The sequence below is a fragment of the Mus caroli genome, chromosome 15 (genome assembly GCF_900094665.2).
Source record: "Mus caroli chromosome 15, CAROLI_EIJ_v1.1, whole genome shotgun sequence".
Classification (NCBI taxonomy): domain Eukaryota; kingdom Metazoa; phylum Chordata; class Mammalia; order Rodentia; family Muridae; genus Mus; species Mus caroli.
The window spans coordinates 70,465,511-70,481,972 of NC_034584.1; the positions used below are offsets into that span (position 1 = coordinate 70,465,511).

The 16,462-nt window shown below is 55.2% G+C and overlaps 1 protein-coding gene across 1 annotated transcript; it reads right to left on the reverse strand.

Annotated features, from left to right (window-relative positions):
* Positions 1-3,725: 3,725 nt before the first annotated feature.
* On the reverse strand, positions 3,726-9,658 carry Scrt1 (scratch family transcriptional repressor 1). The gene is made up of 2 exons (XM_021184185.1): positions 9,107-9,658; positions 3,726-7,187 (listed from the first exon to the last, which is right to left on the reverse strand). Exons 1-2 carry the CDS (start codon positions 9,219-9,221, stop codon positions 6,256-6,258), a joined length of 1,047 nt encoding a protein of 348 aa, XP_021039844.1. The 5' UTR covers positions 9,222-9,658; the 3' UTR covers positions 3,726-6,255.
* Positions 9,659-16,462: the final 6,804 nt, after the last annotated feature.

Consider the following 16,462-nt stretch of genomic DNA (forward strand, 5'->3'; position numbering starts at 1 on the left):
TGTCCCACTTATGTAAAAACATCCTTTCGTCATCCCCAGCAGCGGTTTGAGTGTAGGTCATTTATGAAACTGCGCTGACGTCTTGCGGTTCCAAATCCATTTTTGAACGCACAACCGACAGACTTATCTGCTCTGGCAGCATCGTTCTCCAAAAGATCCCTAGCTGCTAGGCAGGAACCACTTTAAATGGACCTTGGAGGACATAGTCTGTCAAAGGATCAAACTGGAGAAATACCCAGCTTCGCATCACAGCAAATGTGTGCAACTGCCCACTTAGTTAAAAGAAACAACTCACCAGTCACCATGGCCTCTTCCTCTACCGCCCCACAGTGCTGTCGAGGGCCCGACAAGCAACCTGCCTGATTTAGACACCGCAGTGCATACATCCTAGACCTGAGGAAGCACCTGATTTCCTTCAGAAACACTATAAGGACAAAGGAGAATAGTGGCTTTCTCTTCTGGTGAATAACAGGCCTAAGAAGCACCTCTATAGGACAAGTTTGGTAGCCTCTCCTACAGGATGCTACCAGTCTTCCTATTAAGCTCCCTCCACTTCTGTAGTATCCACTGACTCCTTCCCTCAGGTCACACTTTCTTCATGCCACACCTCATGATGAGCAATCTGGGCTACCCTGCTGGTGTCTTTGTACATATACAGAGAAAAGCAGACCCAGGCTTGGACTTTTGTGGATCAGAGCCAACCTGGTCAGTGTCTCCGAGCATTCCTTTCTTGCTGGCCCAGTCTTTCAACTGGGCCTTGGCAAGGCAAGGGCTAGGTCTTTGTGAATAGTGACCCCAAAAGGAGGCAGAGTGAAAGAAAAAGTCTCCTTGGGAGCCTGAAGTGAAGGTAAGTCATGTGAGCTCTGCCATGCCTTTCCCGCTCCTTCCTCTGTTAAGTGAATAAGAGGCTTCCACATTCTCCTGGGCTAGCACGTTGGCTACACCAGCTTCCAGTTTGAAACCAAAAACTAAAAGTGGAAGGTTGAGGCCTAGGCTGCCACTAAAGCCAGAGATGAATTCACACCATCCAAGAGAATGAAAGTTCTCCTTGGAGACCGTTATTCATTGACATTCAGCCTTAAAGCTGTCAACCTCCAAGAGGCCATGCGAGTGAAGAAACCAGAGGATGACCAGAGCCATCAGAAAGGATGGTTCTATGGAGACCTGTGCCAAAGAGATGGCACCGATGTCAGAGTTCCAGGGCCTGATTCAAGGAGGAAAGGCTGGAATGGATGATTGCGAGATGCAGACAGCTTCACTATTGAAATCTAATGTGAGCCGGGCAGTGGTGGCGCACGCCTTTAATCCCAGCACTTGGGAGGCAGAGGCAGGCAAATTTCTGCGTTCGAGGTCAGCCTGGTCTACAGAGTTCCAGGACAGCCAGGACTACACAGAGAAAACCTGTCTTGAAAAAAAAAAAGTGTGCAGACCGGGCTGGTGAGATGGCTCGGCAGTTATGAGCCCTGGCTGCTCTTCTGAGAGGTCCTGAGTTCAATTCCCAGCAACCTCATGGTGGCTCACAACCATCTATAAGGGTAACTGATGCCCTCTTCTGGCATGTGGGTGTATATGCAGCAGAGCACTCAAACAATAAATAATGTTTTTTAAAAATTTAATTAAAAAAAAAAGTCACAAACAGCTTCAGGCTGAACCCAGCACCCTAGGGTTACAAGCAGGCCAAGGAAAACCTGCTTCGGAGAGTTTGCAGTGGTGGAGAAGTGGGCTCATCAAAACCTTCCAGGAAGCTGTTTCCCATCCTTTTGGCCTACTAACATAAAGAAACAGAAGCAATCAAGGCCCTGAAACTGTGGGGTCCTCTAGAAAGTAGGAAGATACAAGACTTCCTTGTATGCCTTTGCTACCACCAAAGTGGTGTTTGGGTGGGTGGAGACAGTACTATATGAAGGCAGTCCTGGGCTATTTGTTCACCCACAACTGTTTATCTGAGCCTTAGGCTCCTCTTCTACAAACAGGAAATCTCTTACTGAGCAATGGTGGTTACAGGCCTTTAATTCCAGCACTTGGGAGGCAGAGGCAGATGAATCTCTGAGTTCCAGGACACCCAGAGAAACCTTGTTGATCTTGTTCCAGCTAGGGACAGTGACAGTTAAGATCCTTCTGTGGAGAGCCTGATTAACCGTTTCTCCCAGTGCCAGATGTGCCTTCATTCCTGTTGTTACTGCTGTCCCAGCTTCCCAGAGAGCATGTCCTCCACCACTGGGATAATTTCCAAGCTGCTGGCACATAGGACATGACCTGCTGCAGATACGTCTCTCCCTTTTGACATGAATGGAATCTGAGTGAGTCTGCCTCCTGTTCTTGCCAGGATGTGGGCAGTTGAGCTGGCTCTGACCTAGTTTGGTGCATCAAAGTTTTTGAGCCACTCAACTCACACCTGCTGACCTGCTTGCCAAGGGTCATTGCTGGGTGAGCCTTCCACCCTCACTCCCGTGGCTGCTCTAACTCTCTACCCAGCACAGCCTTGCCTCCTATTTCCTCTGTTCTCCTTGTCTAGAATCTGAGGGCTACGTGTGGTTACAGAAGTGCCTCTCCTCCTGAGAATCTTCATACTGGCCCAGCCTAGCTGTCTAGCAGTACAAGAGCACACACCCACAGTTTAGGGGTCTGTGAGAGACCAACTCTTTTAAGTTCAGACTCCATTTTAGAGCACCTGATCTAAGTTTGAACTCTGGTAAACTAGCATAATGTTCCAAGTTACCTCCCAACAAGACTTATGTCTCCAGGTTATTCCCCCAACGAGACCTGTGCCAATTTCAGTTTCCAGGCTCTCTCTCTCTCTCTCTCTCTCTCTCTCTCTCTCTCTCTCTCTCTCTCACACACACACACACACACACACACACACACACACACACAAATCTGCATCCCTGGGTTACAAGCCCACCCCTGCCTCACAACCACCAATGCAGAGGGAAACAGAAGTATATGAATTGACTCCCAGCCCCAGCCAATTATGCTAAAAGCCATAGTAGCTCTCCAATTAGATGCTTGCCAGGCCAGAAACACCACCACCACCACTGCCACCCTTGACTGCCCCCCCCCTCGCTTGCTGCTTTGTACAAAACCTTGCCCTAATAGATGTTTGGGGTTCCTCTCTACCAAAATCGTCCTGCACCATGTTGGTGGTGGGCTGAGCCTGAGCTAGCTTGACTAAAGGCTCTGGTGTGATTGCATCGGATCGGCTCCTCTGACTGGTCTTTTAGGTTCACTAACACTTGCTTGACACTGGATGAGAACAGCAGGCCTCCAGGAGAGGGGCTACACCCAGCAGAGGCTTCTACTGTCCCATTTGCTCCGACACCATCTCGGAGGATTGCAAAGAATGAGGGAGCCAGAGCTGTTGATGCAGCTGCAGAAGTACTAAGGAAAATAGAGCAGAAGCATTCCAGACCAGCGATTGCTTCTAGATCAGCTTGGGCAGGACCTAACTTCCAGCTAGCTGCCCAGAAGCTACATGGCCCCTGAATACCTGATGCAGAGCAGAGTTGACTGCCCCGGGTTCATCAATGGCTTTGCCTTTAGACAGGTGCTCCACTGGCTCTGCTGGCCTGACTGACCCTCTCCAGTAGGAGATAGGCCAAGGCCCGTGCTTCTTCACTTGGGATTTCAGCACTGATCCGAGCCTGCAGAACCAGGCATTCTCCCCTTAGACACCCTCCAATACCCCTAGCAGCACCCCAACAGGACACGCCAGTCAACACTCCAAATTCTATCAAGAGTGGCATTTATTCTCCTCGTGGAGGTGCGGCGCTCCGAGGAGCTGGTGCTATTGTGCTTAGGAAGGAGGTCTGTCCGTCCGTCCGTCTGTCCGGCCGGCCCGGCCCCAAACGGGGGCGGAAGAGGGACACGGCCCGAGTAAAAATCCCGGCCTGTTGCGGGCCAGGAGTATGTACAAGGTGGCGGGGCGCAGGCGGGGGNGGGGGCGGGGCGGGCCGGCAGCCAGAGCCCCCACCCGAGGGCCCCCCGCACCTCGGGCCCTACTTGTAGAATCAGTACAAAATAGGTGCTACCTAAACGTTCCTTCTACCTGAATTCGCTAAGTCGGTTATTGTGCTGCTTAGTTATGGGGGCGGGAGGGGGCCCATGGCTTTCCACGGCGGCAGGGTGTGGGCGAAGCGGGAGATCCTGGCGGGCCCACAGCCCTTCCAGCCTTCTCCATAGGTAGGTAGACAGGAGTAGAGAGTGGGGCGGGGTGGGCGCCTCTGTGTGCGTGTGCATGCGGCACAGGCTGGCAGGCCCAGGCTAGGAACTGTGGGCATTTCGCCAGGTGGAGTAAGGGGGTTAGATATGGGCACTGTTATGCTAGGCCTGCGGGTCCGCACCAGGAGGGTTAGCCAAGCTTGGTGCTGGGTTGAGGCTGGCCATATCATATACTCCAGCATGTTGCACCTTAGCGGCACAGAGACAGCAGAGCCTCGTATCTCAGGGAATCAGAAAATGGGTACCTGTATGGGTGGCCCTGGTGAAGCTGGGCCCCAGAGATCCTGGGGCCTGTCCAATTTGAGCTGGGGAACATAAGGCCCAAGTCAAAGGCAGAGCCTGACTACACCCAGCGTATTCTAGGACTGAGGTGGGTAGGAGAGGCCATAGGGACCCAGGGATTCAGCCCTCTGCATCTGCCTTCCATCCTGGCCTACCCATGCTTATTGGGCCCTGTCACTGATGGGCACCTCCCAGAAGGTTGCCACATCTCTGACGGATTCAGGAATGGGCCTGGCATATCGTAGGTACCCAATGATGGGTTGGTGAGTGATGAAGGACTGACAAGAGAGGCCTTGGGTGATACCATTCCATCCCAGCCTCTGGAACCATGACGCCTGCCGGGCTCTGCCCTGGGGTAGGGTATGGGGAAAGAAAGTCTGCGTGGCCGGCCCCGCGCAGCATCCCTGATCTAGGGGCCTATGGGATGGGTAGGGCAGGGGATACCTGATTCTCAGTAACTCTAGAGGCTGCGGCAGCTTCACATGCAGTGCGCATTATTGCTCTATAGTCTGCATCGGACTAACTAAGAGGAAGGGGAGCGGGCAGCCCCGGGAAGGGTTGGGAAGAAGGGTGGGACTGCATGCAGTGATGTCACAAAGGCGGCGGCCAATGGAGCGGGGCCCTTGGGGTAGGGTCACCGCCGAGGCTTTGGCATAGACGGGTGAAAGTTGGCAACCGAGTGGGAGTGGGGCCTGGGCCTCCGGGAAAGGGCCGGCCTCTGGGGCAGAGGAAATGGTCCTGGACAACCTAAGCCCCGGGCGTCGGCGGGAAGGATGAGGGTTCGGCGCCCCCTCCCTGACCCGAGTGCAATCCGTTCATAAATAAAACGTATAAATACAGAAAGAAAGAAACCCGACGCGTCCGCAACCCCCCCAGGGGGCTTTACCCGCAAAGCAAATACAGAGGTGTGTAGAGGGCAGTGGCACGCCAGCCTGCCGGCCCGGGTATCCGTCCTCCAACACCCGAAGCCTGGGGAGCGAGGGAGGGGGCCCCGGGGCAGGGCGGGATCGGGGTCTGAGTAGGTCGGATAAGTTCATGCGATTCCGATATGCGTCATTATTATTCGTTATGGAGGACAGAGCCCCGGAAGCCGGGCTGGAAGAATTAGGATTTGGCAGAGGATGCGAGGCGTGGGTTGGAGGGAGGCTCGGACTGAGGCCCTAGAAAGAACCCGAGGGAGAGGGTTGCCGCCGTCCGCGCCCCTCCCCATCCCCAATCGTCTAGCACTCCCGGGAGGTTTGCAAAGCCTGCGGAACAGAACGCCTCTGTGGCCCGCCTGATATCCTGCTCCTCCTCCGGCCAGCTGCCCGAGTGGAGCTGACTCCCTGGACGCCGGGCTGAAGGCTTGGCCTGGAAGGCTTGGGAAGGGGTGGGGAAGACCTGAGTCTCTGCAACGCGATCCAGGGGCGCAGAGGAGGGAGGAGGGCGCTCCTTACCTCACCTCACCCCCTGTCTTCAGAGACCCAACTAAGAGATGAGGTTCGGTTCTGGGTCTGGTCGACCCTATTGCTGGGAGAAAGCCTGGGGCACCCTGGAGGAGAGGGGAGGGTTTTCGGGGTGGGTCTCCCCTCGGGACCCTATTGCTTGAAGGGGCTGGCAAGGCTCCTGGCGAGCGGGGCGGGGTGGGGCCGGCTCCCTGCCCTATTGCTGTGAGGAGGGGCCCGCCCTCCAGCCCCTCCGCCCGGACGCCAGCGGAGACTTCCCTGGGGGCCCGTATTGCTGAGAGCCGACCTGGCTGGCGGAGACCCCGCTGCCCTAGGCTTGAACCGGGCTGAGCTGCGGCGGCGCAGGGGTTGCGGGGCCGCTAGCGCCGCCCTTGAAGCAGGCTGACTCGTAGTGCTTGTTGAGATAAGACTTGAGCGCGAAGCTCTTCTTGCAGCGCTTGCACTGGAAGTGCTTGAAGGCGGAGTGCGTCTGCATGTGCGCGCGCAGGTTGGAGCGGTCTGCGAAGGCCTTGCCGCAGTGCGCACAGCCGAAGGGTTTCTCGCCCGTGTGCGAGCGCATATGGCCCTGCAGCAGCCAGGGCCGGGAGAAGGCTTTGCCGCACACGCCGCACTTGTGGCGCAGATCGTGCGTGAGCAGGTGCATAGCCATGGCCGGCATGGACACGTACACCTTGCCACACGTTGGGCAACGCCTTGCCAGCTGGCTGTCCAAGCTGCGGTGCGTTTGCTTGTGGCGGCTCAGGTTCGACGACGTGGCGTAAGTTTTGCCACACTCTCCGCACGCGTGCCGGCCACCAGCGCCCGTGGCTCCCGGCCCCGCACGCGCCTCGGTGCCCGCCCCCACGCGCGTGCCGCCCCGACTAGCGGACCCTGATCCAGAGCCTCGCGTGCCCGGCCCGCCCCCACCTCCAGCGTCGCTGTCGGGGGCTGCCACCGAGGCTGTCGAGGGGGCCGCGGCAGCGTTGGCATTAGCAGCCTTACGGCGTGAGCGCCCGTCAGTGATGAAGAAGGCGTCGGCCGCGTAGCCTTCGCTGACCGCCGCGTCGCCGTTGATGTAGCCGCCAGCAGCAGTAGCCAGCTCTGGGCGAGGGGTGGGCGGCGGTGCTGAGCCAGAGGCCGCGGGACCCAGCTCTCCCCGCACAGCCGCAGCATACATAGGCTCCGGGGATGGCCCTTTGAGCAACGCCGCCTCAGCGTCGCCATCGTAGACCGACGCAGGCCCCACGTAGTCACTGAGGTATCCTGAGGGCGGAGGCGGACAGACAGACAGCGGGAAGGGAACGGAGCAGCGGGCAAGACACACGCAAAGCGGGCGACGGGAGATCGAGGAGACACAGCGGGAGACGTCGGGGTCCGAAAAGAAGGCGAACAGGGATTAGGACAAAGGAGAAGGAGCAAGGGACCACAGGGCAGAGAGGATGGAGACCGTGGGGAGGGGAAGAGAGGAGAGAAGAGAGACAGCAGAGGATGAGACAGGGCCAGGCAGGGCTCCTCCCCCGCCGCCCAAGCGCCCCGCCCCCGCGCAGGGAGGAGAGAGATGCATCTTCGGGCGCGGCTGCCCCCCTTCAGCGAGCCTCAAGGTCAGGGGGGAGGGGCGTCGCTCCTCTCTTCCTCCTCCCCCTTCCCCTCCCCCTCGGGTTCTCCCCACTTCAGCAGTTTTCCCTGATTATGCAACATACTGCAGACCCGCCGCGCACAAAGCCAGGGCCTCCAGCCCAGAGACCCCGACGGTCCTGCCTCTTTGGGATCCCCGATGCCTTCTTTAGGCCCCAGAATCTGCTTCCAGACTTGGTGCTGCCCCTCTTGTTCTTTAGATGTACCAACAAAACCCTAGCGACTCCTACCTAGTCAGCATCTCTGGCCATCACCTGGACTCCTTCATCTTCCATCTCTAACCACTCACTGGACTTGCAGCTCGAACTCACGTACCTCTCTCTACCCACTACTTTCCATTATCCTGGGTCCTACTTTGTTCCACGTTCTTGTTTTCTCCCCATGCCCTAACCCTACTGGGGGCCTTCTCAAGTCACCAACAGGGGACTAGGAAGACTGCCAGGGCACTCACTAGGGGACACCTTAACAGAGACAAGCTGCAGGTGGACATCGTTCATGCCAGTAACTGCAGTTGTTCCCAAGGTACAAAATGGATCTCATAATCTCAGTCATGAATGCATACCCTTCAGGAGGCAGGCTCTGCCTCATTCAGGGTTACACTTGGGCTCTCAGCAACCATCGGGCCTGGTGGCATCTCGCAGGGTATGCTGTACCCCGACCCTAGCACTGAAACCCAACTCCTACACTGGCAGGGTCACATATGCAATCATCCAGACACACGCTCAGTCACATGGTGCACAGCGGCCTCAGAGTCACGTGGTCTCATGTAGTGGCACACAGACAGGCACACACACAGGGTCACACACAAGCGCACAAAGTCACATGGCCACACGCAGTCACATGGGCCCACACAGGCTTATGCTCTTGCAGGTCATACTTGCTCTGCCACCCCACACTGCTGGCACTCCTGTCCCCCTTGCCTGCATGCTAACAGTTGTCCTTGAACTTGGGCATCCTTACACAAAGAGCCTCCCCTGACTCCAGTGCCTGGGCTTCCCTTGCTCACCTCTTCCTCCCTAATCCTGAGTCCAGGGAAGATACTGCTGTTGCATCTTCTGGTACCTAGGCCCTGACAGGTGGGTGGCCCTGACAGAACCCAAGCCTATTCCCTAGAGTTCCCAGCATTCCCTAGCTGGCCCTAGCAAGGGGCTTTGAAGGTGCAGCCAAAAAAAAGTGAAACAGATCCAGATTCCGGGGTATGGGTTTGCATGTGCCCATTTAACTGGGTCCTGTTGTGTCAGCAGGTGTCTGTGCAGCTGTGTATGTCTCAACAGAAGTCTGTGTGTGGGTCAGTGTGTGCCTTTAGTGTTTCCTGTTCCTGATCCCTCTTTCCTACCTCTCCTCTACCCATACTCTGTCCTATCTTGGAAGCTGTCTGGCCTTACTCTCTGCTCCCCTTTCCTCAGCCTTCCTTCTCTGTTCCAGCCTCAGGCTGCTTCCGTTGGATCTACATCCCCTCCTACCTTGCCACTCCACCCCCACACTTTGGCCACCCACCCCTTCCTGCAAAGCCCTGGGCCCTGCCCCAGCTGCAGTCCAGAGCGCACCTTTATCTTGCAGTCGCACTCCGAGATCGCTGCGGGCGCGCCCGTAGGAGCTGTCGAGGTCTGCCGAAGAGAATGTGTCAAGTTTGACCTTCTTAACCAGGAAGGACCTGGGCATGATTCCTGCAAGGCTCCGGCAGTGAGGGCCTGCAGAGCCGGGGCTCAGGGGGACTGCGTCCGCGGCGAGGCCCCGTCACCATCCGAGGAGCGGTGGAAGCAGCACTGTCCCCTGTCTGGCCTGTGGATGCTGCTGGGCGAGTGTGGTCCTCTCTCTTCTTTCTGCCCTGCGTCTTTTCTTCTTCCTCTCCGGATCCCTCCTCTCTTTCTCTCTCTTTCCTTCCTTCCTTCCTTCCTTCTTTCCTTCCTTCCTCTTCTCTTCTTTTCTCTTCTTTCCTTCCTTCCTTCCTTCCTTCCTTCCCTCCTCTGGTCCCGGCTTCCCAGCCCGCAGTGCCGCCCCTGGACAGGCGGGGGAGGAGGCTGGGGGGGGCGGAGAGGGGGGAGCGGCTCCGTCCCGGGCCCGGAGGCTGCGAATGGGTGCAGGGCTGGCCCGGCCCCACGGCCCCCTTCCCCTCCCCCCCCCGCCGCGGCGGCGGAGCCTCAGTCAGCGGCGCCCCATGCCCCCGGGGGCGGCAGCGCCGGGCCAAGAGAACACGACAGTAGCAGCGGCAGGAGCACCAGCAGCTTCAGCACCGCGGCCAGCGCTGGCTAGGGCAGCACCGCGGCCAGCGCCCGGGCGCGCTCAGCTGGCGTTGCCGGAGAGGGGCGGGCCACCCGGGCCTGGTCGCGGGGCGGGGGTCCTCGGCGGGGGTCTCTAGGAGGCTGGCTTTATTGTTCTGCAGTCGGAGCGGGCGGCGGCGGCAGCGGCGGGCGGGGGTCCTCAGGGGGAGGGGTGCTCAGGGAGGGCGGGCCGAGAGAGGGAAGGAGAGAGGGAGGGACGGGGGTCCGGGGGCGGGGCTCCGCTCTCGGACAGCTCTGGGGCAGGCCTCCTGAGCCCGCAAGCCTCTTCTGCCTACCGCCGAGCGCAGCCTCTGGCTTTTAAAGCCAAGCGCTGGGGGAGGGGGTGGGCGGGGAGGGGAAAAGGCCGGCGGAAATGGCTGCGCCGGGCTGGGTCGGGCCAGGGTCTCCTGGGAGGGGTCCCGGGGATGCCTCGCTTGGACTTGTGCGGAGTTCCCCCGTGCGGCTCGGGGGATGGCGACCTGATACTTGGTGGCATAATCGGGCGTGTGGAGAGAGATGGGAATGGGCCTGGCACTCTCCCACCCCAGGCTCTCGTTCTTTTGGGGAGAACGCAAGCGGACCTCAGTCGAGTCCACGCTGCCTCCTTTAAGGTCTGGAGGCTAGGTGCGGGATGTGCGGAGGCGGGGAGAGGCGGGAGACCAAAGGAGTGAATGCTGAGGCAGCGAAAACGCAGTGTGGAAGCCTGTGTGTGCCCTGTGCTGCAGTGCCTCTTGCCACTCTGTCACCTCGGCTGACCCTGTGCCCGCTGGAGGGACCTTTCTGCCCCCGCCACTCCCGCGGGACGGATGTCCAGCACAGTGGCGTCGGTGCAAGATGAGTGTGCATGGCAAGAGGGGCTGCCATGCCCCTGTTCCAGAAATTCCGCTTCACTGGTGGTTTCCGCCCTTCCGCGCGTCTGCAGCTTCTTCAGGAAGCCCGCAACCAGGCGGATAACCCTTCCCGTGGCCGCCCGCCCGGAGTTTGCAGCCCCCATGACGTCAGGCCCAACGGCCAATGGCGGGGCACTGGGGGTTGGGGGCCTCACAATGGCAGCGCGCGGGTGCATATGTCCCCAATTAGGGCTGGGCGCCGCCATTGTCCCTTCTTCGCCCCCTCCTCGCGTTGGGGTCTCTGAGCTGAGCTTTCCCCACGCAGCCTGCTCCGGCTATCGACTATGGTCGCGGAGCGGCAAGCAGAGACTGCAGCGTGGTGACCTTATACGGACTGGCCCGGCGGGCGCAGGTGCCAGGGCGCCACAGCGGTGCTGAGCTCAGCTCCCTTCCTCCTGCTGCATGCTAGGCTGCTACCGGCATCCACTGCCTCGCGTCCGGCCACGGTGGGTGTAAGCTACCTGCCCTACACTGAGCGTGGAGACCACTCTCCTGCTTTATGTTAGCGACTTCGCTCCTCGGCGGCGGGACATTCATCTTGCGTGGCAGGCGCTCCCGAGGGGCAGGACGGGTGCGGCCTCCCCCTTATCGCTGAACAGCAGCCGGCGAAGCTCGCAGTAGGGGGTGGGGGGCGAGGGTTCCCCGCCAGCCACACCGCTAGTCCGGGCTCCTTCCCAGAGGGGAACGGCTGAGGCGCAGCCGGAGGCATCAGGCCAATTAGCATTTTGATTGCTGGACTGAGGTGGGGGGTTCATCTGGAACAAGGTCTAATTACCAGACGGACCCTCAGGGCTCAGGCAGGCTCGATTCCCACCCCCTCTCCGTTTGCTCCGTTCTCCTGGACATTGTCCCCGCTTCTAACCCTATACTCTCACTTCTAGGTCCCCTCACAGGCCCAGTCATTCTGTCTAGTTCTGTCCCCATACTTTGCCCCTCGGATCCCTTCTTTCTTAGAAGTGGTCCTTTGCCCGGCCAGTCTTTCCTGGGTCTGTTCTGAGTCCCATTCCTCTGCTGCTCTGTCCTCGGCCCTCTTTTCTCCACCTCTTCTTACAATCTCTGTCCTTATGTTGTGTATACATCCCTTCCTCCTCTTTGTCCGTCTCCCATCTCCTTTGGCCCCTAACCCTCCTTGATGGAAGAGACCATGCACGAACACATATGAGCTTGGGTCTCAGGGCCAGGCAGTATCAAATGAACCATTCAAACGGGCCTTGCTCTGGCTGTGGCGGATCTCTCAGGACTCCCCCCCACACACACACACACACGGAGGGTGGAGGGGCACACAGCTAGGAGGGGCAGCTGGGTCCAGGCCATGGCCATCAGTCCCCACCAGCCCAGGTACATGATGCACATGGGGCCTGTGCAATTACTCGGGCTTTCCACATGGGCTCCTTGTGAACCTGACTCCCTGTCCCCACATCCCCTTTCACATCTAAAGGTTTCCCAGACCCTTGGCCAAGCCAGAGAGATTGAGAAACAGTTGACCACTCATTTTGACAAGTTGTAGGCTCCTTTACTCAAGGCCCCATTGAGTCTCTGAGAGTCTCACTGACTCTTCTGAGTGTTTAGAGAATCAAAGTCAGCCCCCAGCGAGTGGATAACTACAGGCCCTATTAGGCTGCCTTTCTAGGAACTCTCGCAACATCTCTTGCTATTCTGGCCCAATTTGCTCTGCCCTTATCCCTTTCCTATGAATGTGTAGTCTATACATGATTGCTCTATGAATGTCTTAGTCCGCTTTTGTTGCTTCCACACTGCCTAGGTCCCATCTTACAGAAAGGTTTAAGGGGTGGTGTTGTCACTGTTGTATTATCGCCCACTGATGTGTTCAGACCCTGTGGTCTGTCACTTCTCCATCCACCTAGGGAAACAGCGGAGGCTCCACCAACTTGTGCTGGGCTGAGAGGCGATTGGCAAAGAATGTAAAGTTGGCTTGCAATTGCTGGTGGGGACAACTTCTGTGGTGACTGGGTGGATGAGGTCATCAGCGAGAAGAGGTCAAGGCTGTGGTAGGGAAATGGAGGTTAATCCTTGAGACTACTTAATTCAGCCACAGTGATAGTGGCAGCCGGGCTATGCAGCTAATGACGGGTCTGAGTTAGGAATCCTGGGAGAGAGTGAAACGGGGCTCTGCTAGTTCCGTAAGGGGCATCTGTCCGTGAGCCTCTTTGGAGGCTGCCGAGTTAGGGGGTAGCACAAAGGGAAGCTATGTGTCCTGACTGGAGACAGGTTGAAGGTCCAGGGAAGGTCTACTTCCAAAGGCCTAAAGGGCAAAACAGACTTGGTCCTCACTGAGGCAGAATCATTGGAAGCGAGGTTAGCTACTTCACCACTGTAACGTATGGTAAAGAGAAGAAAAGTTTATTTTTAGGCCACGGTTTTTGAGGTCCCAACACCCGGTTCCTCTTTTGTTTCTGGGCCCTTCTCAGGAAGAGCATCATGATAGAAAAGCCTAGCAGAACAAAGTTACTCAACAGCAACCAGGAAGCAGAGAGGGATGCAGGAGAGTGCTGGACAAGGTACTTATTTCCAAATCACAACCTCAGTATTCTCTTTCCTCCGGCTAGGCCCACCTACCGGTTTCTGCCACTGTCTCGAAAATACTATAATCTGGTTCCACTGATGGTTTAGTGAGACCTGGTAACCAATCCATTTCTAAATGCCCCACCTCTGAACTTGGCTGCATCGGGAACCAGGCCTTTAACATGCAACCCTTTTGGAGGAATACTTTATATTTAAACAATGACAAAAGCCAAGATTACAGGGGGGAAACCGTGAGTCTGACTCACAGCACAACCACAGCTGTATCCATGAAAAGTAAGAAAAGCACAAGAACCCGAGTTCAAGCCCCAGGGGCCCATAGAAAAAAGCCAGGCACGGTGGCATGTACTGTAATCCCTGCACTGGGAAAATAAGAGCCAGGCAGATCCCTAAAGCTCACTGGCCAGTCCACCTAGCCTGCTTGCTGAGTTCTTGGCCAATGAGAAACCTTGTCTCAAAAAATAAAAAAAGTGAAAATAGATAAATAAATAAAATTAAAAAATGAATAATGTTTCTGTAGTAAAACACCAGAGGATGTCCTGTGGTTACAACATGCACATATACACACATCTGTACACATGACCACTTGCACAGAAACACACACACACAAAGAGCAGATATCAAGGTAGTAAATATTTTCATCAAATCTAACATCAGCTTAATAGTCTATAAAAAGTATCTGATATGAGGGAACTTTTAGTTGTTTTTGGTTTGGTTTGTTCATTTTGTTTTTAACAGATCTTGCCTGAGTTTATTTGTAGAAACAGCATAGGACACTGGTCATCTGCAAATAGTGTGTGGGGAGGTGTGTCACAGCAGTCCGTCTGTCTTCACACTGGCAGGAGCCTTTTCTATGGGGCCTTCACAGGGACCTGGGCACCTTTGGGAGCCTGGGCTGGAGCTGAAGCCTGGGCCTTAGCTGGAGCTTTGGCCCTGCCTTGGTTTGAACCTTAGGCTTCGGTTGACAGAGCCTCTGACCCTTGGCCACGTAGCTTCAAATCCGCTTCCCAAGCTTGGGGTGAGCGATGAAAGCCAGACGGCTGGGGCCCTTTGGCATCTTGGGCTTGCTGGCCTGAGGCTTCACCAGGGCCTTGATGGCCTCTGCGCGCACACTCACTGCCTTTGCATTGTTGGCCTGCATCTTCTTCAGGTCTGTCTTGTTGTGTGCTTCTTGGCCAAGCGCATGTTCCTTAGGAACTTGGGGTCAACTCCCTTAAGAGATTCGTATCTTTGTGACCGGGGTTTCTTGATGCCATTTCTGTGCCATTTGCGGGACTGGTTGTGTGTGGTGTGGTTCTTGGACTTGGCCATGTCTGCACGATAACCTGTGGCTCCCCTTTTTTTGGTTTTTCGAGACGGTTTCTCTGTATAGTCCTGGCTGTCCTGGAACTCACTCTGTAGACCAGGCTGGCCTCGAACTCAGAAATCCACCTGCCTCTGCTTCCCAAGTGCTGGGATTAAAGGCGTTCACCACCACGCCTGGTGGTTTGTTGTTTTTATTTTATTTTATTTTATTTTATTTTATTTTATTTTATTGAGACAGAGTTTCTCTGTGTAACAGCTCTGGCTATCTTGGAACTCACCTTGTAGATGGGCCATCCCCAAACTCAAAACAGTCTCAAACTCAACAGAGATCTGCCAGCCTCTGCCACCCCCGCTCCCCGAGTGCTAGGATAAAAGGTGTGCACCTTCACCTGGCCATGCATGAATTTTTATAGAACAAAGATGCTTAGACCCCTAAGAGGTTAACAGGTAACTAGTATACAATAATTTACTAGGATCCCAAAACATGACAATTTAATCCCAGCACTGGGGAGGCAGAGGTCGGTGGATCTTGGAGTTCAAGGCAGCTGGTCTACAGATGGAGTTCCAGAACGGCTGGGGCTTTACAGAAAAACCCTGTCTCAAAATAATAATTATATTATTATATTATTATAATATAATATTATAATAATGATGATGATGATGAAAATAATTTTTTCATAAAAGCAGAGAAAGCATGCCCGTTCATGAGGAAGCCTGTACCTATGATTATATTCTCCGTTAACTGAAGGCATTTTAGAATATGATATCTGGTATTTACTTCAGAATAACAAAAAGAAAGGGCGGTGGGTGATCCGGTTTTTGATGAACATGGTGATGGGTGCAGACTTCTCAAACTCACCCTGCTTTAATGCAGAATTTGATGTTTTCCCTAGGGGAAAAAAATCCTGAAATTCGCATTTTGTGATTAAATTGGTGTGCTTTAAAAACAAAAAACAAAAACAAAAAGAAGAGAATATGGTCAAAATTCCACAAATCTGATGAAACTTTTTTTTTGTGGGGGGGGGGTTCGAGACAGGATTTCTCTGTATAGCCCTGGAAGTCACTTTGTAGACCAGGCTGGCCTCGAACTCAGAAATCCACCTGCCTCTGCCTCCCGAGTGCTGGGATTAAAGGCATGCGCCACCACGGCTGGCTCCTGATGAAACTTAATAATCCATAGAATCTTCAACACTCAGACAGCAGCAAAGGCAGGCAGATCTCTGCGTTCAAGCCAAACCTAGTGTATAAATCAAATTCCGGGATAGCCAGAGCTACATAAAGACCTAAGAATAAAACAAACACACAGACACATGTTCAACAAACTCCACACATAAAGCAAGGAGAGTACCTAGACATATCATATCATTGACATGTCATAAACTATTTAAAAATCTAGTGATAAAGCCAGGAGGCTCCTTTTTTTTTTTTTTTCTGGGTTCACTACAGGAACAGAACAGAGAGTAACAATTCAGGCTGACTCTGAACTCACTAAATAGCCTCTGCGAGTCTACAAGTATGTCTCCTGCCAAGGGCTGGGGTTATAGTCACACAGCACCCTGGCTGGCTGCCTTCATTTTCTTTCTTTTTCTTTTTCTTATTGTTTTTGAGAAAGAGTCTTCCAGAACCTTGGCTGGCATGGAGTGCCTACCTAGACCAGGCCAGCCTCAAACAAAGTCCCCTGCCTCTGCTCCTAGACCAGGCTAGCCTCAAACAGAGTCCCCTGCCTAGGCTCCTATGTACTGGGATTAAAGAAGTGTCCCTACCATGACTGACCTCTTAAAATTGTTTTGCTTTTGAGACTGGGTTTCTTTTTTTGTAGCCCTGGCTGTCCTGGAACTCCCTCTCTAAACCAGGCTGTCCTTAAACTCAGAGAGATCTGTCTGGCTCTGCTTCCTGAGTGCTGGGA